Source organism: Neovison vison, chromosome 5 (assembly GCF_020171115.1).
Source record: "Neovison vison isolate M4711 chromosome 5, ASM_NN_V1, whole genome shotgun sequence".
NCBI lineage: Eukaryota > Metazoa > Chordata > Mammalia > Carnivora > Mustelidae > Neogale > Neogale vison.
The window spans coordinates 22,983,701-23,007,757 of record NC_058095.1 but is presented as its reverse complement, the minus strand read 5'-3'; the positions used below and the strand labels follow the sequence as shown (position 1 = coordinate 23,007,757).

Sequence of the window (24,057 nt, the reverse complement as noted above, 5' to 3'; positions counted from 1 at the left end):
GAGGTTCTTGCCACCCCCCTCCCCACCCTGCCTGAGAAGTAGGTTGGCCCCTCATTCCCCCAGTCCTTTCTCTCTTCAGCTGGGAGGGCATCTGCTGAGCAGTGGGTCTGGCCTGCGCACCTGATCTGGTGAGTCCAGAAGAAGCCAAATGTAGTAGGCCTGGCCTGCAGGAAGTATCCTCTGCACCTGTCTGACCTTCAGTTTCTCCCCTGTTACGGATGCCGGGTGTCTTAGGGATGTCTCAGGGATGCTGGCCCTTAGACCAAAGAGGGCGAGCCCCTGCCATGGGCCAGGCCCTGTGCTGACATCCCCTCTCATTCCCTCCTGTTCCCTTTCTGCCTCTGGCCCCATCCTTCAGTGGCATTCGGGTTTCTAAATCTTGGGGTTTCCCAGGGAGTAGCTGTGTTCTCACTCCGCTCCCGGCCTTGCCTTGTAGACCTCAGGCCTGGCTTCCTTCCTTCTCAGCCCCTCTGGGGAGGAGCTGCTGCTCTCTCCTGGCACTTGGCCAGGGAGTGGGACTGTGCCCCCTCGGTGGGTGAGGGTGTGACTTTGGTGTGCAGGGAGGCTTCTATGGTGTGCCTATTTTTGGCCAGTCCCTGAGCCAGAATCTTGCAGGGGGAGGTGGTCAAGAGAGAAGAAGGCTGGCTGTCATTCCCTGGTGGCTTCTCAAGACTGAGAAATGTTCCATAAAGTGACTGTGAGCAGCAAAAAGGCCTCTTCTGTTTCTCTCCCTGCACCAGACTTGTTTCAGGATTAGACAGGAAAGAGAACTCAGGCGAGAGCTTACAGCCAGCCTGCTGGGCGGTCAGGGGCCCCTACAGATGGGGCCTTAATAAACACGTGCCTCATGCGTATCCAGACGCACATGCTTGGGTGTGGGGCCGGGGAGAAATGCCAAGAAGTCAGATGGAATGGGCGGCGTGTGTGTTCACAGTTCCCAGGCACAGCCACTGCTGTGGCAAGGGAGAGGTGTGCCTTTCCGCTTTTGCACAGTGGCTGGAGGTACAAGAACGACCGTCAAATGCTTTCGGGAAACTTCTAGGTAGGTGGGGTGAGCCTGCTGGCTCCCTTGGTTAAAGGAGTATTTATGCCCTCGATTATTTGTTTTGTAAACTATGTTTTGTGTAAGTGGGGCTGATGTGTCCACACCCACAAACCTGCCCCTTTGTCTCCATGCACATAGTCCAGGAATGTGGAGGTCATGGGTGGGTGGGGTGCGAGTGGGGAGAAATGGTCCTTTTCCCTCCTCCTTGGGAGCCAGGAGTTCATGGAGGCCACATACGCCAGGCAGAGAGGGGAACCAGCTTTTGGGGGTGTTGAGTGTGGGAGTGCACATGGGCTGGGGAAGGAAGGGAGGACACTCAGAAGCACCTTCCCCACCTCTTCACCGACTGCAGATTTCCACATCCTGCTGTCAGTTTCCTTGAGCTGTGTGGTGAGAGGCTGAAGAGGGCGGATGGAGATGGCTGACTCTGGAGAACAAGGGACTGTCGCCCTGCTCCTTCCCTCAGGTGTCCGAGTGTGGGGTGGGGCCTGTGCTCATGGGGTTGCCGGCTCAGAATGTCTCTGGGTTCTAACAAACTGTCCCGAATCCCAGCTACACTTAGGGATGGGGCATTAGTGGGTAAATCGGGGACTAGGGCCTGGAGTTTTCTACTTCCCTCTTTCCTGCCTCTGATTGGGAACAGTGGGATCAGATGTCCCAGGGAGCAGGTGCAGCGCTGGCTGGGAGCGGCAGTGAGGGGGTGTGTGTGATGTGTGTTTGGAATGGAGAAGGCAGACTCAAAGGGCCAGTACCACTCAGAGATGTCGGGGCCTCAAGGGACCTCAGGGATTGTTTCCTAACCGCCCATTTTAGAGATGAGGAAACTGAGGCCCAGTGTTTGCATGCCTTCCCCATCTTGGCAGAATCATTTTTCTTTATGTACTCTGCCATCAGGGATGGGTACCAGCTTTGAGTTTTCATCCTGTCTCTCATTCCTGAGGGCTGGTAAGTTCTTCTTCATGTCTGGCCTTGATCTTTCTGGCTGCTCTTTTTTTTTTTTTTCCTCTGGTCAAACAATGCTTCCTTGTTGCTTCCTGTCCCCACCATTTCAGCCCCTCAGGCCTGGGGGACGGGTGAGAAACTGGGTTAGAAAGGAGCTCCCCCAACCCCCAACATGGGCAGTTTTCCCAGCAGGGGAATCAGCAGCTCCTTCCACAGGCAGGATGTAGGGGCTGGTTTTTTTTTTTTTTTTTCTTTTGGTAAAACCAAAGGCTCCTTGTTGCTTTTGTTGATGTATTTTTGTTCCTCCCTGAACAAAAAGCTGTGGTTTTTGAAGGGGTGTAAGGCTGGAAGGGGCCAGGTTGCTTGTAGAAAGGGGGAGCGGGCTTTCAGGATCTCTGGTCTATTCTGGTTCTGGCTCTGCCTCTGGAATGTGGCTGAGGGTAGGAGCGGAGCAGGGCTGTGTCCTGTAAGCGATCCCTGTCACCAGTGTGTCTATAGCGGGAGCCTCACCACTTCTCAGCATCCTCCCTGCCCTCCTTGCCCTTCTGAACAGGAAGCTGACTCAGAGGTCCTTAGGGCAAACCCAGGAGAGGCAGAGGACCCTTCTCCCACAACCATGCAGGCCACTCTCCCCTCTTGAGACACCTGCTTTAGAAAAGTTTTTTTTTTTTAAGATTTTTATTTATTTATTTGACAGATCACAAGTAGGCAGAGGCAGGCAGAGAGGGGGGGAAGCAGGCTCCCTCTGATGCAGGACTTGATCCAAGGACCCTGAGATCATGACCTGAGCTGAAGGCAGAGGCTTAATCCACTGAGCCACCCAGGCGCTCCTGCTTTAGAAAAGTATTGAGTAAGTGGCTTCTGACTGTCCACCAGCCTTCTGACTCCCAGAGGGTCTCATAATGACCAAGCTTAGGAACTGGTTGGGCTTGAAAGATAAAGTACTTTGCTCAAGACCCACCCTGCCAAGTGCATCTTTCCCCAGAGCTCTGGGAGCTAGCAGTCTGGGCTGGGGTCCATCTGAGAGAGATGTCAGCCTCCCGCTAGATGGCCGGGGCCCTTGTGGGGAGGAGGAGTGCACTGGGCTAGGTCTTTGTCCTTGACACTGAGCATCAGTTTCTTTATCTTAAAATGGGCACGATGATAATGCCTGCCTTTTCTAGCCCAAAGCCTTGTGGCGGATTTCAAGAGAGAGGGGGCACAGGACATAGTCTTACCAAGAAGCCACTTGGTGTGCCTGTAAATTCTCCTAGAGGTCCTTGCTGCTGCCAGCCGCTGCCTGATTGGCCTGCTGTTCCCTGTCCATGCCCTCATAGCTGCTAGATCCCTTTCCATGGTCTCCCGCTCTACCCCCAGAGCTTCCCCTCCTAGTGGACTTGGCCTGTCTCCATGCCCTTCTCTTCCCCAGAGCAGCTGATGCAGCTGTCAGAGGCGGGGAGGGACATAACTGAGGGCCCACTGCTGGGAGAAAGAAACAAGGGGCTGGGTGCAGCCTGGCCCACAGAAGGGACAAAGAACAGCTGTGCTCTGCGCCGAGCTCCAGGTAGGGTTGGAACACCCAGTTCTTCCCACCCTGGCCCCGGGCTGTTGGTGAGGCTGAGGTCCCAGCAGGGTCACTAGCTGAGGTGGTAAGCCCTCATGACCTCAGTGGCCTCAGCGCCCTGCACTGGCTTCCACGCACATCTGTTCATCCCGACTGGGATCTGCGGGTGGTAGGTGGGGAGAGCTCCAACCTGAGGAGATGGGAATCCCTGAGAGAGGGATGGAAAAGGTAGAATTTCCAGCAGTTACCTCTGGAAGCAGGTCAGATCAGTTGCAGGCTTCTTGGAAGGCAGTTGTGTGGGTGGGGGAAGGGCACAGCATCCACATTTGTGCATCCTCCCCCCCACCCCGAAACACACTCGTGGCACCTGTCTTCCTTACTGACACTGTCCTCGAGGATCCTGAGTTCACAGCCTCCTGGTGTTGCCCTCCTGGGTGTCCTCAGCCACCCCCGCGTCTGCGCCTCTACCCCCCACCCCCACAGCCTCTCTCTGTTTGCTTCTGCTCCTCTCTCCTGCCTGGAGCTGAGGATGGGGTTGCCATGGGAACCTGAAGCGCAGTGAGCAGGGGAAGGGAAAGGCAGGGTTGTCTCGTCAGGGGCCTAGGGCTGTGGGGAGGGGACAGGTTTGACCAGCAGGAGGAAGAGATGTCTGCCTGCCCTCCTCTGGTCCAGGGTTGGGGTGAGGAGGTGGCGGCGGTGGGCTAAGAGATTAGAGGTTCTGGAGCTCCTCTTGAATCTATTTAATCTGATGCAGGATTAAAATCTTCCCCATCTTTTCCCCCCACCTTCCCTCCAGATTAAGCTGCGTGAGCATCTAAGCTGGTCTCCCCTTCCCTTCTGATGGGGTTGGCTGTAAGGGGCTGAGATCTGGGGGTCATGGTGGTTCCAAAGTGAAGGTTAAACACCTGACGGTCCCATCCAGAGGCCCTTGCTGCATGTTGCAGGAGTGGGAGACTGTCCTGATACTGCTCTGGTGCAGTGGCAGAGACAAGGGACCCACTGGCCCCTGCATCTCGGAGACACGCGCCACTGCGGAGGGCCCGTCTCTGTATTCTGTGGGTGTGAGGAACAAAGGAGCCTCGTAACTGCAGATTGTGGGGGGGGCATGTCATCCGCCTGTGTTGGGCTGTCCTTGGGCCACCAGAACTGGCACTCCATGTTAACCTTGGACATTCAGGCAGATGGGAAAGCCCAGGTGTGTAGACTGGCTTGGGAGCACTGTGTTTGCTGCCCGCCACCCTGCCCCACCCGGTGCTGAGTGACGTCATCTGGAAACTGACCAGAGCTGCCCGGGAGGTCTTCCCCTTGGTCCCCCTGCTTTAGGAGCCCACCTCTCTTCTCTGCCAGGGATGCTCTCCTCCACACTCCCTACCCCGTGACACCTGCAGCACCTGCGGACACCTTCACACCTTCTAAAGGGCCCTGATGTGGTGGGAGGGTCCTGTCTCCAGCCTTCCCTCCTAGGCCCTCAGGGCCAGCCAGTTCTGCTAGAGATCCTAACTTGGATCCCTCCTGCCAGTCTCTTCCTAATCTCCAGAAACAGACTCCCAATGGGCCCTTCCTTTTTCCGGAACTGTGGAGGAATTTTGAGGGAGCACTTGGGCTGTGGGTGGCCCAGCTTTCCTGCGGTAGCCTTAGCCCTGCCAGCTGTAGGCACCTGTGTTTACTTTTCTGTTCTCTCCCTCCCTCGCTGCTGGAGGAGCAGAGGGCTCAGCCTAACTGGGAGGCAGGACCCAGGTTGGGCAGTGGAGGCTGGGGGAGGGGCACAGCTGGGAGCACCTGGGTCCTGGACAGTGAAACTAGCCCAGGAAGAAAAAGGATATGCTGAACTCACCCAGCGAGTCCGTGGCAGGGCCAGAGCCCAGCTCTGTGTCCATTCTAGTCACCGCCCCACCCCCGACCTTGGTTTAGTTCTGCAAACCCAGTCCTGCCCTTCACAAGTGGTGGCTCGGGGAAGTCATGAGTTCAAAGGTAGCTCTTGCTCAGGGCGCCTCCCCCCTCCCCCCAGGAACCCTTCCAGCTTTGGTGAGCACACAGTAGGAGGGCAGCTCACGTCCAGCTCTAGGGCCTGTCGGCCAGGCCAGCAAGGGTTGAACATACCTGGAAGGAGGCGCTACACTGCTTACCTGAGGACAGTCTGTGACGCGGCGATCTGCAGGTGGTCACGGTCGTGGTGAGGTGTCTGTCACCCAGGGCTGCAAATGGCCAGACCTCAGCTCCTGCTCAGAGAAGCTGCTAGCCAATCCTTGAGGTATCTGGAGCCCATGTGGACCCGTAGCTGTTTCCCATTCCAGCACATTCCCACAGACCAGTGACTCAGGGCTGCCGTTCCTCTAGCTGGTTTGCTGGGGACCTTTGGCATGACCAAGGGGGCATAAGAGACTTGAGTTCTAGTCTTGACCCAGCTTCAGTGCCTTGTGGGACATCATTTATCCAACACACATTTGTTAACACCAGGTTCTGTTTGAAGGAGTTTGGGATAAATCTGTGGACAAAAGAGACCCAGAACCCCCTCACATCATGGAGAAGTAGAGAAAAGACAAGAAACCAGGGTGACAAATAAATGAATTATGAAATCAGCTAAGTGCTAAGTGCCTTGCATCACAACATTGTTTCCTCTTCTGGGAATTGAGGGGACACGACCTGCCTGATCCTGGAGGTCCCTGTGGGTTTCCCTCTAAGGGCTGCCCTAGCTCCTGTTACCTCCAAGCCAGTCCTCTTTCTGGGGCACAGGCTCCTGGTCTGCCCTGTGTCTGGGATCAGGAGGGTTTGGTTCAGGATGCTGGGCCCTGGGGACACGGGGTACAAATTTAGACGCCATGACTTACTGGCCCAGTGCTTTGGCCACATTGTTTAATTTGTCTGAACCTCAGTTCTCCCTTCTGTCAAAGCAGGAAAATAGGGCATTTGTGGGGATTTGATGAACTGAGACACTGGGCAAACATCAGTCATTGTTAGAGCATTACCTGTCACTTGAGGGCCTCAGGCTGATTTTCTGACGTCAAGTCAATATCTCACCTACCTTCCAGCTAAGTAAGACCACATTAGCCCTTCATAATACCACTCTGGATTGTGTGCTTTTTCTCTCTTACCACCTCCTCCAGGAAGCTCCCCCACATCCCCCTGCCCCGGATATGCATGTCCCATTCCCCTTTACTACTTTTTTTTTTAAGTTTTTATTTTATTTTATTTGTTTTTTTTAAAGGTGTTATTTATTTATTTGACAGAGAGATCACAAGTAGGCAGAGAGGCAGGCAGAGAGAGGGGAAAGCAGGCTCCCCACTGAGCAGAGAGCTTGATGTGGGTGGGGTTCAATCCCAGGACCCTGAGATCATGACCTGAGCTGAAGGCAGAGGCTTAACCCACTGAGCCACCTAGGCGCCACTAAATTTTTATTTTAATCACCCAGTGCTCATCACAAGGGCACTCTTTAGTCCCCATCATGTTTTTCTCCCATCTCCCAACCACCTGCCCCCTGGTTAGCTAGTCATCAGTTTGTTCTCTGGAGTTAAGAGTCTGTTTCTTGGTTTGTCTCTCTCTTTTTCCCCTTTGCTCGGTCTGTTTCATTTCCTTTCTCCTTTACTTCTGTCTCCACATCCCTCCTGCCCTTCCTCTGCTTGGTTTGTCTCCATTTCTGCCTTTAGCTGGACGCTTTGTTCTGGCCGCCGCTGTCCTGGGCAGCCCAGGCCTCTCAACCCCGCTGGATGCTAGATTCTAAGACATGGATTCTCTCCAAACAAGGGCCATCTGAAACCCTCAGACACTGTCCCCAGGGCCTTCTGTTGGCTCAGGACAGCTCTCCATGGCCAGCCAGCCCCTCAGGCCTGATATGTCTTCCTGGTTCGGCCCTGGCCAAGTCTGAGACATGCTTGCCTCTCCTTAGCCAAGTCTGGTACACATCGTGGTCCTGCTGCTGAACAGGGCAGGGGCTGCCCATGGATAAGAGGAACTTTCCAGGAGACTCAGGCCTGTGAGAAGCCCAGAGGTTCCTACCCCTTCCCCAGAGTGACCTTCATTCTTTCTTTCTGTTCCTCAGACACTACCCCAAGCAGTCCTTCACCATGGTGGCTGACACCCCGGAAAACCTCCGCCTCAAGCAACAGAGTGAGCTCCAGAGTCAGGTGAGGGGGCGGGGCAGGCCCTGTGGCCTGGCGGGGAGTGCGGGGTGTTGTAACCCCTGGGTTTGGCAAGGGCTGCTTCCTCCTCCCTGCTGTGGTTACTCAGCAGGGCTGAGGTGCTGAAATCCTGGCATTTGCCATGTCTCCCTGCCCCCACCCCTGCTCCTGGTTACTTCATATTTCCTGACCTTATCAAAGGAGTGGAGGAAGTGGGTTCGGGAGGTATGGGTGTCTGATTCTCTCTGCTCCAGAAATTTCTTGTGGGGCCTCTGAAGCCCGCCTCCTTCAAGAAGCTGTTCCCTTCTCCCTCCTTTCCACTCATACCCCCCCCCAAAGGAGAGGACTCACCTCTCCAGGCTCATGCCATCGGAGGTCCGCCCTCCCTTTATGGTCATGTCTCCAAAGCCCCTCAGAGGGCAGGCTGCAAAGAGGGTCTCCCCCTGGGGGCCTGTCCTACCTTTGTCTCCTTGGGCCTGATTTTTGGAGCCTGTGCTTTGTGGGGAGTGGGGTACATGCCGCTGTGTTGGGGGGGAGATGGGTTCTTGTCCAGGCAAGACTCTGAATTTAGGGGACAGTGAGGAATAAGCAAAGAATCCAGAGCCCTGAGCCCTGAACAGGACATTCTATCTGGAGGTCTGGGAGGGCTTCTGGGACCAGCCTGGCCTGGACTTTCGGGGGAATGGGGCTTCTACAAAGACCCCTTTAGGGACTTACCCAAGTGGGCAGGGTGCCCAGGGCCAGGAAAATGTTTCTGGCAGAGGATCCCCCTGGGGCCACAGGAGAGAATCTCTCCTGATCCCCCTGGAGTGGGCTTCCTGCTCTCTGGCGTTTACAGGACCTCCCTAGGTCCCTGTGTCCCAGGAGGTCCTGTGAAAGAGAACCAGCCCTGTGCTCTCTAGGGCTTTACATGTGTCCTCTGGCAGCTGGGAGGAAGGTGCTGTTTCTCCTGTGGTACAGATGAGGAAACAGCCCAGAGACATGAGAGGACTTGCTAAGATCATACGGGGTAGCGGCACTGGTGGGAAGACTGTTGACTGCTCCGGTCTTGAGTGCCAAATGCCCTGAGCATCTCAGTGCCCTTAGTTCTCACGAGCCTGAGCCCTTGGCAGGATCACCCCCACTCCAAGGAAGAAGGAAGGGATCCTACGGACTTTGAAGGCCGGTTTGTCGAATCCTGAGACTTGCGTTCTTTCCAGTTTTCCACCCAGCTCCCTCAGGAGAACTTATCTCTACCTTGATAATAAACACGTTAGTTCCTGGTGCTGCTGAGAATTATAGCTTAGCACAGTGCTTATAGTTACTTTTAGCCTCATTCATCCTTGACCCCACTCTGGGAACCATCAGATGGGGGAATGCAGGCTTTGCCTGTTGACACGCACAGTGAGGGAAGTTTCAGGATCCGGACTCTGGTTTTTCCACTCTTAAGTACAGTGATATTGACCACGTACAGTCCCGGTGAGGTGTGAGGTGTAAGCCTCGTGCGTGTCCCACAACAGCCGGGAGCAAGTAGGGGAAGCTGGTTTTTCCCTAGGCGGCAGCTTTGCAGCTGCCAGCCCGGATGCTGACCCTGCTGTGTGTGAAACCCACAGTTGGCGGGGAGCTGGTGTGGACACCGGACCTTGCCTGCGGAGAAGGGCACGGGTGGTCCAGCTGGCAGGAAGAGGGGCTGAGGCAGCCCTGGGGCCTAGACCGGGTCTGCATGGGGAAGATTTTGGCCAGACTCTAGCTGGCTGCTGACGACCACCCGGGACTCCCCCATCCTGGAGAGGCGCCCCCCCCATCCTGGAGAGGGGCCCCCTGGGGCCAGAGGTGGAGGGGGCTTTGGGGAGTGTGCAGGCCACAGCATCTAGGGTGACCTGGACTCACTCTACAGCTTGAGAGGGGCAGTCAGAACCCCGAGTGGTGGGGGCCCCAACAGAGGAACCTGGAAGAAGAGATGTGGGAGGGGCTGTCAGGTGTTGGGAAAGGTGCAGCTCCCAGAGGTGTGTGAGAGTGTGTGCACACACTCAGGCAGAGGCACACACACACACACACACCCCTACTCTCAAGAGGAGAAATTCAAACCCTGTTAATTCCCTTAGCTTTTGTCAGTCCCACAAAGGCACGGCTGTAGCCCTTTCTGGCCCTGGAACCAGATCCCTGAGGGGCGGGGTATGTAGGAGGAAGCAGCAGGAGCTCAGGCTCCCCGTGCTCCTCAGGCCCCCTCTGCCCCACCTCCGCTTGCTGCTTCGCTGCTCCCCGGGGTCTGGACTTCTGCTTGCTTCTTGGGCCTCCTGTCTCTGGTTGGCAATTTTGGGCAGTACCCAGGAATCTGCATTTTGACTGCCCTGGTGATTCTCATGAGCCTTTTGGACTTACTTTGTGAGACTTAGAGCCAGATTTGAGAGGGGCAGGCTGGAAGCTGGGTGGAACTGCCTGGGGCTCACCTTGCTTCTGCTCTGAGCGGAGGGGTGGGGGCCTTAGGGAGTCAGGGCTCTGCACTGAGGACACGGCTCTAACCTGCGTTGGCCTCTAACCTGCATTGGGCTCCTGGGCCTGGAAGCTGGGGTAGGCAGCGAGGATAGAGATGGGAGCCCTGTCTTCTTTGCAAGTGTGGGTCTGTGGTCTGAGTCACCTGGCTGCTTTACTCTCCTAGCTTTTTTCAAAACTCCCTGGTAAAATGGGGACAGCAAACCCCAGTTGCCTAGCGGTTGGGGCTGGGCTGATGGCACTGAGGTTTGGAAGAGCTGAGTGGTCTGTCCGGGGGTGGTGACAGGTTCTGGTTCCTGTGGCTCCTGTGGGGGCAGGGCTGGCTAGAGCAGCTTGTGGCTGGCGGGAAGGGAAGTGGGAGCCTCCTCTGCCTACCGTGCCCCACCCCACCAGGGTGTCACTTGGGCTCTTTCCAGGGCCCCTTCCTGACCTGCATGTGTGTGTCCCAGCCCTCCTCAGTCTCTGGAAGCTGCCAGTGCTAGTTCAACTTTATTTGTTTTCCTGTGTCTAGATTCGTTCCCAAAGTGGTACTTTGGGTGTCTGGGACACCTGGAGCCTCCCCTGCGGGGGAGGTAACCACAGAACTGACCAGAAATGACCCTGTGGGTGGTCCTGCCCAGGCCTGGCTGAGGCAGGGAAGTGGAGGCTGAGGCCCCAGCTGTACCCCCTCCCCTAGGCAGCTCTCCCTCCCCCAGCTCCCAGCTGAGTAGAGGCAACATTCATGTGGCTCCCAGAACCCAGGCAGAAATTCAGGGAGAATAAATCTCTCTCTCTTGCCCCCATTGTCCCACCCTGTGGCGCTGTACAGTCCCAGGCATTGGACAGTGTGGTCTGTCCCCAGCACCGCAGGCAGCATACTTGGTGTTACTCTGACCTGAGCCTGCTAAAGGTCAGATCCTGGGTCCGCCACCCTAGCTGTGTGACCTTCCTGAGCCTCAGTGCCTTCATCTGTAAAATGGGGGTTACCTTTCTCCAAAAGTTGTTGTGAGGATATAGCAGATGTCATGAAGGACATATACCATCATTAGGATATAGAGGATATTAGTGTAGGGTAAGCCTTTAGAGCAGTTCCTGGCTAGAGTCAATACTCACTCAATGTTCACTATTTAACTATTCTCTTAGAAAGGGGAGGAAGTAGAGCCTGGGCTCAGTGAAGCTGGGGAGTAGACACTGACCTTTTGATGATTGCTTCCAACTGACCTTCTTCATTCACTCTCCTCCTGTGTCTTAATTTTCAAGCTAGTTTCTTTTGTGTTAGAAGGAGGTAAGTTACACAGTATGTGGACCTGGCACATAGTAGACACACAGTAAGCACTGTATTTTCTTTTTTTCCCAAAAAAGAAATGGCACTGTATCCCCCCCCACCCCAACTTTCTGGTTTTGTTTTGTTTTATACTGGTTTATTTAGGAGAAAAAATTTTTTGTTAAAGTCATGATCTTTGCTCTTATGTTCGGTCAGCAAAACAGTGACTTTCCAAATTGTGCTGTCTGTTTGATATTTTGTGTCTATTCAAGTCACCCATCATGCACGCCACAAACACTTACTTGTACCTACTTGGCTGGGATAAATAATGAACAAGATAGACCCAGGGAGTTATTAATAAACACGTGAAGAGAAAGTGGAGCCTCCAGGGCCCTGTTTGGTGGGTGGGAGGAGCCTCGGCCTCAGACCTGGCCCTGCGTGGGGAATTTCCAGAATGGGCGGCCCAGGCAGCTCCCAGACATAGAGTCATCTGTCCCCAGAGCAGAGTTGCCCCCTGTCCCTACCCAGAACTGGGTTGAATGACCTTAGGCAGGTTTCCTCCCTGAGAGACCAGTCCCCACAACATCCTGCTGAGCCATCCCAGGTGAAGGCAACACTCCTGCTTGGGAGACCAGAGAACCCTGAGAGAGGGGCTCTGGGCAGGGTCCTCCCCCACACCCCCTGGCTGTCTACTTCTCACTTCTGCCACCACTCCAGCCCCAAAAGGCCTCACAGAGAATCTTCCTCACCTTGATCTTCATAGTTGAGATCTGCAGGTACTTAAAAATGATCACAAACTCCAGAGCTGGGTAGGTTTTTAGAGATCAGCCGGCCAGTCCCCACCCCCCCACCCCCCGGCTCAGTCCAGAGAGGGGGACTGGTTTGCCTAGTGACACACAGCCCTGAGGGGCTGACCTCCCTTCAGCCCTTCTGCATCCTGGTTCCACCCCAGCTCCGCCCTATCTGGTGGCCTGTGCCAGGAGTGAAACACATTCTCCTTCCCCAGCAGGGAGGGAGAGGCAGTTCCTGAGCCTGGGAACTAGCTGACATCATTGTAGTGTCGCCATGGCTATTATTCCCCTGGATTAGGGACCTGACCCTTACAGGGCCAGGAAGTGGAGGAAGGAGTGGGGGTCTGGCACGTGGTCAGCACTTGAATGTTGACAAAGCACTTCCACACTTGCCCTCAGCAGCAGATGTGGAGCCCGGCCTTGCTTCAGGATGCTCCAGGACTCATTGACTGTGTTCAAGCCACTGTCTGTAGTTGGCGCCACTGACTGGAATGGGTGGTGCTATCCCCATTTTACAGATTGCAGATGGAGGCTCGAAAGGTGAAGTCATTTGCCCAAGATCGCCTGGCAAGTGGGAGACTGAGCACCCGTTAGGACCACTTCCCTCTAGCTGTTTGCCCATGCTTGGCATGGGAAGTCTCCTCCCCGTATTTTAACTGAGTCCCCTTACAGCTCTTTTATGGATGGGGAAACCGAGGCCAGAGGCCTTGGATTTGGGGCATCTGCATCAGGAGCTGTATTTTTCTGACTTCCAGTGCCACCTTCTCCCTGATGCTCTTTTCCCAGAGGGTCTCCCTGCCCTCAGCACTAAAGGTCACCACGCTCTTCCAGGGCTTTCTGGAAGAGTTGATGCTGGGGGCAGTTCTGGGCACTTGTGGGTGGGTCAGTGTACATGGGTCCATGTATTACTGTGTTAACTTGCAGTCTGATGGGAACTGGCACATCCAGTTTTCAGTTTGGATCAGAATGAAGGGGCTTGTTTAAAATAAATAAACAAGGGCGCTTCTGAGACCTTGTAGGATCAAGAACACCTTGGGTGGATAAGCTGGGCTCCAGAGGATGAACGAGGACCTCTGACCCTTGGGCGGTGTGCCGAGGACCTCTGACCCTTGGGCGGTGTGCCGAGGAACTGGTGGGCGTGGCCGGATGAATCCAAGAGTGTTGTCGTGGGTTGGGTCAGGGTGCAGCTCGGCGGTGGGGCCAGGTGACTCCTGACTCCACGCCTGCGAGCTGCCTGGGCATCCTATCCTGGAAACTCCCGAGGCCCTAGGCCTCGTGTCCTGGGCTGACCTGCTTCTAGGACAGTGAACACACACACATACACACACACACACACACACCTGGAGGCAATCCAGGCAGCTGGTGGGGCTGGAACAGCTGGTGGCTCAGGAGTGGACAGCGAAGTCTCTGGAAACCAAGGAACTGTTCTGTGTCTCATGGGCATTTCTAGCCTCCATTCCATTCTTTAAAACCCCCTGGGGAGAATGAGATATTTTTCATATTTCAATTCCATTAGCGTTCGGGAAGTCCTTTCTTAGGTCTGACTCGAGTCCCGCTGGTACTTGAGTTTCCATGAATTTCTCAGGAGAGGAAGGCAGTGTTGGAGGGTAGGGTTCTTTCTCGGAGCTTGGAACCCTGTTCCGAAGTCCTGTCTCTGCCCCCACCGATGTCATCTCCTCATGTGGCATTGACCTTAGAAGCAGGCTGGGCAGGCTCCAGGAAGCCGCCGGGCCCGTCAAAGGCTCATTGATGGAGTCCTTCCGAGTGGCTGTCTCTCCGCCCTCCTTTCCGGGTGCCGGCTTTGTCACTTGGCACAGTCTTTGCTCCGCTGGGCGCTTCCAAGACTTCTCGGGGTTCTCAGTGGGTCGGGCTGTATTCTGGCTAGGGTGAGGGCTGGGGCAGCCTTTGGAGCTCTGGAAAGTAAGTACCTTCTTCCTATAGCTTTCACATAGGATAGGTCAGTGGGGAGAGGTTGGGAGTCAGGCAGCGGAGAGTTTGCACCCTGGTAATTCTGGACTTGCAAGCTGTATGACCTTGGCAGGGGGTTTTGCCTCTCTCTGGCTTAGTTTATCTGTAAAACGGAGCTTGCAGACTTACTTGTGATAATTCATGTAAAGCACTTGGCACTCAGAAGGCACTGAATACATTTCCGTGGGTTATTGTTAGTAGTCAAACACTTTTTGGCTAAGCCTCCTGCTTTGACTTCGGGGTGCGGGGGCGGTGGACGTCACTGCAGGGAATTTCTGGTCAGGGTCTCCATCCTGGCTGGTTGTTCCGTCAGAGGTGGCCGTGGGCTGGGGCCCTCTGCCGCCCCTGTCTTGATGTTAATTCTTCTCCCCAACTTGGCCCTCCAGGTGCGCTACAAGGAGGAGTTCGAGAAGAACAAGGGCAAAGGGTTCAGCGTGGTGGCGGACACGCCCGAACTCCAGAGAATCAAGAAAACCCAGGACCAGATCAGTAACGTACGCTCCCTTGCCTGCTGTGGGACCCCTACTGCCTCGCGTCCCCCGGCCCGCCTGGGTGACAGCTGTCAAGAAGGAAGGAAGGGTCTAGGCTTCCCACTTGTCTTTTTTCTGTGCACCCCCATATTCCCCCGTTCCACCCTGGGCCCACATGGCACTTCTACTGGAAAAGCACTCAGCTTTTGTACAGGGAGGGCCTGTGTGCTGAAGCTCTCCCCACCCACTCTAAGTGCCCCCCCACCGTGGCTGTGGTGGGTGTCAGGGTCCAGACGGACTGTTTGTCAGAGCACAAAGGTCATAACTGGGTGGCTAGGTGGGGAGGGGCCGGCCCCCCTTTCGTCTGTCTCTGGGTGCTGATACTGCAGTATTTCCGCCCTCCCTCGGCCTCCACCCCCACCTCGGCTTGCTCTTCCTTCCTGTGTAAAAACCCCAGCTGGCTTTGTTGGCTGGCCGGTCCCCCGGGCTAGGGATGGTCTGCGTGTCTGGAGGTGGCGGCACTGGGTATAGAGCGTGGGTGGTCGATCTCTCGGGGCCGTGGCACCTGTGGCCGGGGAATAGGCATTGGTATCCTGCCTTGCAGAGCCACAGACCTGCAGTCTGTATCTGAGTTTGCAGGGAAGCTGCCTGGGGTGGGGTGGGGGAGTTGGGGCACATGCTATGAACCTGGGCTGCAGGGCCCCAGGGCCTCGTGGCCCCATGGCCCAGGGTCCCAGGGCACAGAATAGCAGTATGTGCCCAGCCAGCCTCGTCGGGGCGGGCGGGGGGGTGGCGGCGGTCCTACAAATTAAGGCCTGGGCAAATGGTTGTCTTTATGACTAGAACAGAAAGGAGTCGGCAGGTGGCCCGAGGTCACTTGGGGTGGAGGGTCTGGGATTCAGGTAGGCCCCCCTGGGGCACCCATCTCCACCCACCCACCTACCCCCAGCCTCCAGAGCCCTCCCCCAGCCTCCTTGGTGGCACTGTGCTTAGAGTGACTCTGCAGTGGCTCGCATGGCTTCCAGGGCAAGGGCTTAGGGCCAGGAGAACCAGTCAGGCCCAAGTCAGTGGCTTTTAGACTTTGCAACCTACGATACAACATACATTTCAGATGATGACCCACCAAACAGGCTTGCTTATTTATTTAGAGAGGAAACCTACTCAGAGCTTTCCTCGAAGAGTCCTTGGAGAGGATTCAGATATTTTCTGTTCTATTTTATCTTGTAAAGATGCTTGCTGCAGACTTAACTAAATGGGTAACTAAGTGGGTTTTGCAATAAGGCCATTGACCTACGGTTTGAAATTTGTGGCTTGAGGAAATGGAGAGCTTCCCTTAAGCTAGGAGGGCTCAAATTCACCCCCCCATCCAGACACACACACTCTCTCTCTCTCTCTCTCTCAAGTAAAATCTGTTTCAGTTGCTTTATAAGCCAGTGTCTGGCCTCGTACCCTAGAGTTTCCCCACGGATGCTGCCCAGACTCTCTGAAGGGTAAAGAGGGTTAAAGAAGGTCTGTGTCTTCCAGCTCTCCACATGACAAGTGGGAGGGAGGGGGAAAGCCTTGGGCAGTGGGGAAAACGTGGAATGGCTCACAAAGCTGGAGTCTTGACTCTCCAGGCCTCTGTGGTGTTTCTATTGCAAGGACACGTGCTCTCATCTACAACCCCAGTTCCCCAGCACATTTACTCATTGCTTCCAGCCTGTGGCTTTTAGAGGCAGAAGATAAGCGAGCCCAGTCATCCCTGCCTTCCTTACTGGAAGGCTTCCAGAATATTCCATACCCAGTTATTGGAGGTGTTAACATCTGAGGAGCTCTGGTAACTGAACTCACTGTGGCCAAGACATCTACACCTAAGGCGATAACCATCTTATCATTAACCACAGGGCTGCCATTAGCTGATTGTCCTCTGCTCGGAGGTGGGGGAGGTGGCTTGAACCTGACGGGGTTCTGCTTTTTGCAGCTTTAGCTGGGAGTCTGAGGTGTGACCACAAAGCTGGAGGACTCTCAGTTTTAGTGAACCCAGTTAGTCTGTCAGGTGTGGCCTCAGTAAATGACTGTACTAAAATCACATGGGAGAGGTTTTTTTGGTCTTGTTTTGTTTTAAAGATTTTATTTATTTATTAGAGAAAGAGAGAGAGTGCACACACAGGGGAAGAGGAGCAGAGAGAGAGAATCTGTGGCAGAGTCCTGGACTGAGCACAGAGCCCGATGTGGGGCTCGATTTCACAACTTTGAGATCGTGACCTGAGCCCAGACCAAGAGTCAGGCACTTAACCAGCTAAACCACCCAGATGTCCCAATGTGGAAAGGTTTATTGACAATGCAGGCCCATAGGCCGGCTCCTCATAGGCCGCCTAACTCAGCATCTCTGGGAGCCCGACCCAGGAACCAGCATTTTATTTTGTTTCATTATTATTTTTTTAAGATTTATTTATTTGAGAGAGAGCGCAGGGGGAGGGGCAGAGGGAGAAGGAGAGAATCCCAAGCAGACTCCTGGCTGAGTGGGGAGCCCGACGCGGCTCCATCCCATGACTCTGAGATCATGACCTGAGCCGCAGTTAAGGAACCAGCATGTTAAGCACGTTCTGGGAAGAAGCTGTGTTCTGGGGATGCTCAGTGAAGTTTGAGAGCTGTTACTTAAAAAGCTTGAAAAAGCTTTCTCAGGGTGCCTGGTTAGCTTGGTCACTGAGCTACTGCCTTTGGCTCAGGTCATGATCCCAGAGTCCTGGCATTGAGCCCCACATCAGGCTCCCTGCTCCACGGGAAGCCTGCTTCTCCCTCTCTTACTTCCCCTGCTTATGTTCCCTCTCTCGCTGTGTCTCTCCCTGGCAAATAAATAAATAAAATCTTTAAAAAAAAAAAAATGCTTTCTCAAGCCTTAAATCAGGGATTGCCAGGCCCGGCCACATCCCCGAACTCTCAGGGAGCTCGAAACCATGCTGAGAGCCATTGTGAGGTTGTCCTAACCTCCAGAAGAGTTGGGGGCAAAGATAGTGTTTAGAAGAGAGCCACACCTTTTGCTTAGTATCCAAAATAGTGTCCTCTGTGTGGCTGGTCACTCGCTTCCCAGGTTAGCACCCGGTGACCCCCAGCTGCTCCCGGAGAGGTCAGACCATCTTGTGAAGGGATGAGATTGCATCCCCGGAGAAATAATAGTTAAAGGCCTTGGATGTGTGCGGTCTGTCATCTGTCAGATCAGTGTGGTCAGTACAGTTACCATCTCTGTAAAGGCAGACCTGTCCACTTTCCTCACTGTGGCTCAGGAAGAGGCAGGGGATAAAGCTTGGTTGAAAAGTTGGGCCATTGTCTGCTACTGAGAATGTGTGAAAGCTTTTGAGGCGGGGTCCAGTAAGTTGTACTTCTGGGGGAACTGTGTCTTGGATAAAGGCATGGGAAGTGTTGGGAGGTCAGGGCTGTGTGCTCTGGGATGCAGCGTATCCTTCTGGAAGGACCTTTGGTCCCAAACGCCAGTGGCTCTAATGCACTGGGATATTTTCATGGCTGAGCTCCTGCTAAACAGTGGGGGAGTTCTGGTTTTGTTTATCTCCGTATCTTCTTTTTTTTTTTTTTTTTAAACATTTTTATTTATTTATTTGATAGACAGAGAGAGATCACAAGTAGGCAGAGAGGCAGGCAGAGAGAGGGGGGAAGCAGGCTCCCCGCTGAGCAGAGAGCCCGATGTGGGGCTCGATCCCAGGACCCTGAGATCATGACCTGAGCTGAAGGCAGAGGTTTAAACCACTGAGCCACCCAGGCGCCCCTCCGTATCTTCTTATATATTGATTTTCTGTATACAACCCTGTGTCTTTTTCTGTGAAACGTAACATCCAGTAATACTGAGGGAACACTTGTGCTCACTGTGCAAGTCAAGAAACATTCCTGAGGGCGCCTGGGTGGCTCAGTGGGTTAAGCCGCTGCCTTCGGCTCAGGTCATGATCTCAGGATCCCACATCAGGCTCTCTGCTCAGCGGGGAGCCTGCTTCCTTCTATCTCTCTCTCTGCCTTATTCTCCGTCTACTTGTGATCTCTCTCTGTCAAATAAATAAATAAACTCTCAGAAAAAACAAAACAAAACAAAAAAAGAAACATTCCTGAACTCCCCCCGCCCGCCACAACCTGAACTCCTCTTAGAATAGAGTTTTGTGGTTTTTTTTTTTTTCTTTTAAGATTTTAGTTATTTGACAGAGAGAGAGAGAGATCACAAGTAGGTAGAGAGGCAACGAGAAAGGGGGAAACAGGTTCCCCACCCACAGGTCCCAGGACCCTGAGGTCATGACCTGAGCCAAAGGCAGAGGTTTAACCCACAGAGCCACCCAGGTGCCCCAGAATAGAGTTTTTACAGTGCTAAAAACCTAGCTCTCATACAGTGAGCACCTCTCCTATATTTCACTTAACTATTATGCTGGAGGTTAGGACAGGCAGATGTGCTGTCTAGTCAGTGAAAGAAAGTGCTGGATACAATGAGACCGGAACTGGTTAGTACTCTGCTGTTATCTGCAGAACTCAGTAATGTTCTACAGGACCATAAAACCATAAACTTCAGGAATATCTTTGCCACAGGCAGAAATGCTTTGCGTTTATATCAGTGAAAAATAATGAGCAGGGCGCCTGCGTGGCTCAGTGCGTTAAAGCCTCTGACTTCGGCTCTAGTCATGATCCCAGGGTCCTGGGATCAAGCACCACATTGGGCTCTCTGCTCAGTGGGGAGCCTGTTTCCCTTCCTCTCCCTCTGCCTGCCTCTCTGCCTACTTGTGATCTCTGTCAAATAAATAAAATCCTTAAAAAAAAAAAAAAAAGAAAGAAAGAAAAAGAATGAGTAGCGCATATTCTGGTTAAGTTGGCTTCAGTCTTTAAGGGCTGGGCCTAGTCAGTAGTTAAGTAGTAACATCAAACAGAAATTCCATGCCCAGGGTCAGATGACCTGGACACAGGCTCGTGGAACAACCGGAGTATACTTTTTGAGAGTGTGTGCTGTGATTTATTTTTTCTAGTTAAATTTTATTTTATTCTTAAGATTTTATTTATTTGACAAGCACAAGCAGGGGGAGCGGCAGGCAGAAAGGAGAGGGAGAAGCAGGCTCCTTACAGAGCAGGGAGCCCGATGTAGGGCTCGATCCCCAGGATCCTGGGATCATGACCTGAGCTGAAGGCAGACACTCAGCTTAACAGACTGAACCACCCAGGCGCCCCTTTTTTTTCGAATTTTAATATGTTACTGTGTATTACTAAATGCTATAGTTTTGTTTTTCCTGATTCTGAACATATACTAGGTATTCTTTTTGTGTCTTTCTTCCTTTGGTCAACATTATGCTTAAAGATTCATGGATGTACTTGCATGTAGCTACGTACCATTCTTTTTCGTTGCTGTATAATATTCCATTTAATGCTTAATGCATTTTATTGATACTGGTGTTGGATTTGAGATTGCTTTCACACGCTCTGGATGTCCGCATACATATTTCTTGGGGTTCCTGTGGAGTGGAATTGCTGGGTCTTAGAGTTTATGATCCTTCACCTTATCAGATAACGCTGATCTATTTTTCAAGTGGGTACTGATTTCCCCTCCAGCCAGCAGTGATGAGTTCCCATTGCTCTGCCTCCTCACTTAGACTTGCTCACTTTAGCCATTTTGATTGTGTGTAGTGGTATCTTACTGTGGTTTTAACCTGCAATGATTTCTCTGATGACTAATGAAGGTGAACACAGATTCACATTTGTTTTAAAAACAAAATACTGTTAGTCTGTAGTAGGGAGCAGTATTGCATGGTAGTTGAGAAGTAAGGATGCGATGTGAGAGCTGGATTCTGCTAACTCCACCCGTTACCTGGTTTCCCCATCTAGAAAACTGGGGGGAGGAGGGGCGTCATAGTGCTGCACAGTCGTAGGGCTGGCTGAGAAAAGGAAATGAGTAATCCATGTAAGGACACACAATTGGCCCTCAGAGAGTGGGAGACGTTAAAAAAAAATTATTAAAAAAAATAGACTCTGGCTGGTGAGTTGATGATTCCATCCAAAGCCTGTGTTCCCTTGTGGCCTGTGATGTAGAATCATGTGAGAGTGTGGTGTGGTGTCAGACCTCCATTTTCCATCACAATCAGGAGCAGGGGTTCAGAAAACAGAATGTGGGCTAGCAGAGAAAATGGGGTTCTATATTTAGCCATGCAATGGACCCTCCACTGGTCACCCCCGAGTCCTAGCCTCTCAACCCACGTGCACTTGGATCTTCTGGGTATAGAACAGGGTGCTTGGGGGCCCATGACAGTTCCTTATTTTTTAAAAGATTTACTTATTTGAGAGAGACAGATCGAGAGAGAGAGTTGGGGGGAAGGGCAGAGGGAGAGAAGCTTTTAAGCAGATTCCATGCTGAGCGCAGAGCCCGACACGGGGCTTGATCTAATGACCCATGAGATCATGACCTGACCCAAAACCAAGAGTGGGACGCTTAACCGACTGAGCCACCCCGTTGCCTGTGACAGTTCTTAAGCTGAGGCCCTAGGTGACCTCTCTGGGTTTATGGTGACCCCCATTCAGGGCTCTTGGAAGATGAAACTCTGCCGACTGTGGAACAGGGACAAGCCAGATCCTTGGAGTCTGGAAAATGTTTCTTTCCCTTTCGGATAGGCTAACTCCCTTCAGCATGCCTGTTGGCTTCTCATGCCATTCGGTAGACCGGCAAAGACAACACAGTTTTCTCATTTGCTGGGGAAGGGAGGGAGAGGTTGTGGAGAGTGGTGGCGTCTTCTCCCAGTGGGCCCAGGCAGAGGAGCTGCACCCCACTTTCCCTGCCACGCTGCCTCGTCTCCCCTCAAAGTTAGGGCGACCTTGGGGTCATCACCCCCATTCAAGTGAGAGGTGCACCACTCACATTTATGTCCAAACCGAAGCCGTGAAGTGGGGTGAGGGGTGGCCTTGGGCACGTGGCCCCCCAGCTCCGCACCTGCCCCTGGGTGCAGGCCTGTCTCCTGTGACTCTGTCCCTGTGTCACCAGCCTCGGCCCTTCCTGAGTAGTGAAAGCTCTGTCTTGGGAAGTCATTGCAATTCTGAGCTCATGTCCATCTTCTGTAAAGTGGGAACGAAAGTGTACCTGCCCAGTGTGAAGGGGGGATTATCACCAGGGTCGGGGGAGATGATGGCGGAAAGAGCCTTCAAGCACTCTGCGTGAGTCGCCAAGCAAATGGGAAGGTTCTTGGTATTCACACTAACAGGTGGTGTGTACATCGGTGGTGGGGGGGAGGGTTCTGCTATTTTCAGGCTGCCACGACTCCATCCACCTGGGGCAGCTGGCCCTCATTTAGAAGTATTTATCCTGGGTAGTGGTTTTCTAAGCACCAAGAGCGATTTTAGCAGCCGCTTATGGAACTGCACGCTTGTCCGTACTTGCTTTCAGCTCTGGAGTCTGGTTTGGTTGCTGGACCTGGTCTGGAGCCTCAGGACCTCCTGGGAACAGCTGGTACAGTTTACAGATCAGGAAACTGAGGCCCAGAGCGGTAGGGACTCTCCCAGGGTCACATGAGTAAGCAAAAAGCTGATGACCTTCCAGGGATGAGGCGTGGGAGGGGCACCACTGTTGTGCTGACGGACGGAGTCTGTAGGACACTGACTGGGAATAGCTCTAGGTCTTGGCTCCTGAGGATGGCAGAGGAATTGGGACGGACGTACCCTCTCCCCCAGGGCTCTCTGTCACCCCTTCACACCCAGAGAAGGCGGCTGCCATGCAGGGAAGCTGGGCCCCCAGCATTAGGGACAGCTGTCCCCCCAGTGCAGGCCTTTGTCTGCTTCTACGCATGTGCTCTCCCTCCCCTGGTCACTGGCTCCCGGGGTCAGGTCTCTATTCTTCCACAGAAAGTAAACACAGGAAGCTCACCCTTCTAACCCCTAGGACAAAAGTCGGAAGGGCAGTTGCCTTGTGAGCCTCAAGACCTCAGGAGGGGTGGCCTCGCTCCTTGTCGCCACGTCCCCTCTCCAGCCAGTGGACAGGAGTCACCGAGGGAGTGGGGCTCGGGGACACTCGGCTTTGGCTCTTGTCTTCAGAATGTTAGAGCAAAGCACTGGCCTTAGGTCTGAAAACTTCCCTCCTGGGTGCCCTTCTGAGCAGGAGTTGAGGGAGCCTGTTGGTTTTTAGTCTGGCCAGGGCTAGCTGCTTCCCCCTAAGTAATATGGTCAGCCCATAATACACTCAGCCCATCTCACCATTTGGGGGTGAGTCCCTGCTCTGGCTTGAAGGAAAGGGGCAGAGAAAGGAGGGGCTCATCAGGACCCAGACTCCTAGGTGAGGTGTTACCCCCGCCCTGCCCGTCTTCCCAGCTGGGCCTCCCAGCCGGGCCTGCAGTGAGCCACAGATGCTGTGTGCCCTGTTCTCCTCGGCCACACCTCTAGACCTTGAGCCCGGGTCTAGTAAACGTAAGCCCTGCCAGGCCAAGTGTCAATTCTTGCCCTCCTGGCAAAGCGAATGCCGCTGAGTGGGAGAGAAGGGAGCAGAGCAAGTGGGAGAGGATGGCCAAAAGGGACTGCCCTGGGCGGGGACAGCTCCCGTCAGGCCCTGGGGCCCAGAGTCACTGGTTCCTTCTGCTCCAGAGAACAGGGCAGGGTTTGCTCTCCTCCCTCATTTAGCTTGTCAGTGCCTTCATTTCCTTCTTGTCGGTTAGGCAGGGACTGTCATATATCCCTCCCCCAGGTGCCGACAGGCTAAAATGGGCCTGGGAGGTAGAACCCAGCACAGTGCCTGGCACCCAGCAGGTACCAGTGAGCGGACATTCTTGTCGTCCTGCGGCAACACCAGAGGTGGGCTCCAATGTCCTATTTTACAGAGGTGGAAACTGAGGCCCAGCAAGGTTAAGTAGTCACAGGAATCTGGTCCCGTCTGCCTGTAGCCCTTGGGGAGTCTCTCCTCTCCTGGGAGATCTTAAGTGGCCACAGGAAAAGAGCTTTGGTTGGTTTGCTGTGAGTCCTTTACCCAGTGTTCTCTGCCACTGCAGATAAAATACCACGAGGAGTTTGAGAAGAGCCGCATGGCCCCCAGCGGGGGCGAGGGCATAGAGTCTGAGCGCCGAGACACCCAGGAGCAGCAGCAGCCGCCCCACCACATCCCAGCCAGTGCCCCAGGTGAGAAGCCAGTGCCCCTATTTAGGCAGAGGGCCTGAGACCAGGCCAGCTTTGGGATGGGGAGGAGGTTGGCAAGAATCTCTCTCCACACACACACACACACACACACACACACACACACACCCTCACACACCCTCCCACAAACCCTCAGGCCCTCTCCCAGTGGGGCAATGAACACCCGGGTCAGGGTCCATGCCAGGCGCCAGCATGTTGGCAGAGGTACAGCCCCTGTTGTAGAGTGTGCAACACCAGCAGATGTACATGTGCAGACTGATGAGCCTTTGAGAAGTGGGGTCTGAGTAAGGTTGTGGGGGGTGGAAACGCATGATAGGGGCTTCTTGGGGGAAGGGAGGGGGCCGAGGGAGG

The 24,057-nt window shown here is 53.9% G+C and overlaps 1 protein-coding gene across 2 annotated transcripts in view; it reads left to right on the top strand.

Annotated features, from left to right (window-relative positions):
- Positions 1-24,057, top strand: part of LASP1 (LIM and SH3 protein 1) — a 37,838-nt gene that overhangs the window by 8,876 nt on the left and 4,905 nt on the right. The window contains exons 3-5 of one of the 2 annotated variants that reach the window (XM_044248109.1): positions 7,567-7,651; positions 14,506-14,613; positions 23,565-23,691. In XM_044248109.1, the coding sequence (XP_044104044.1) occupies positions 7,567-7,651; positions 14,506-14,613; positions 23,565-23,691 (320 nt within the window). The remainder of the gene's footprint in view (positions 1-7,566; positions 7,652-14,505; positions 14,614-23,564; positions 23,692-24,057) is intronic. The other variant, XM_044248110.1, reaches the window with a different exon arrangement.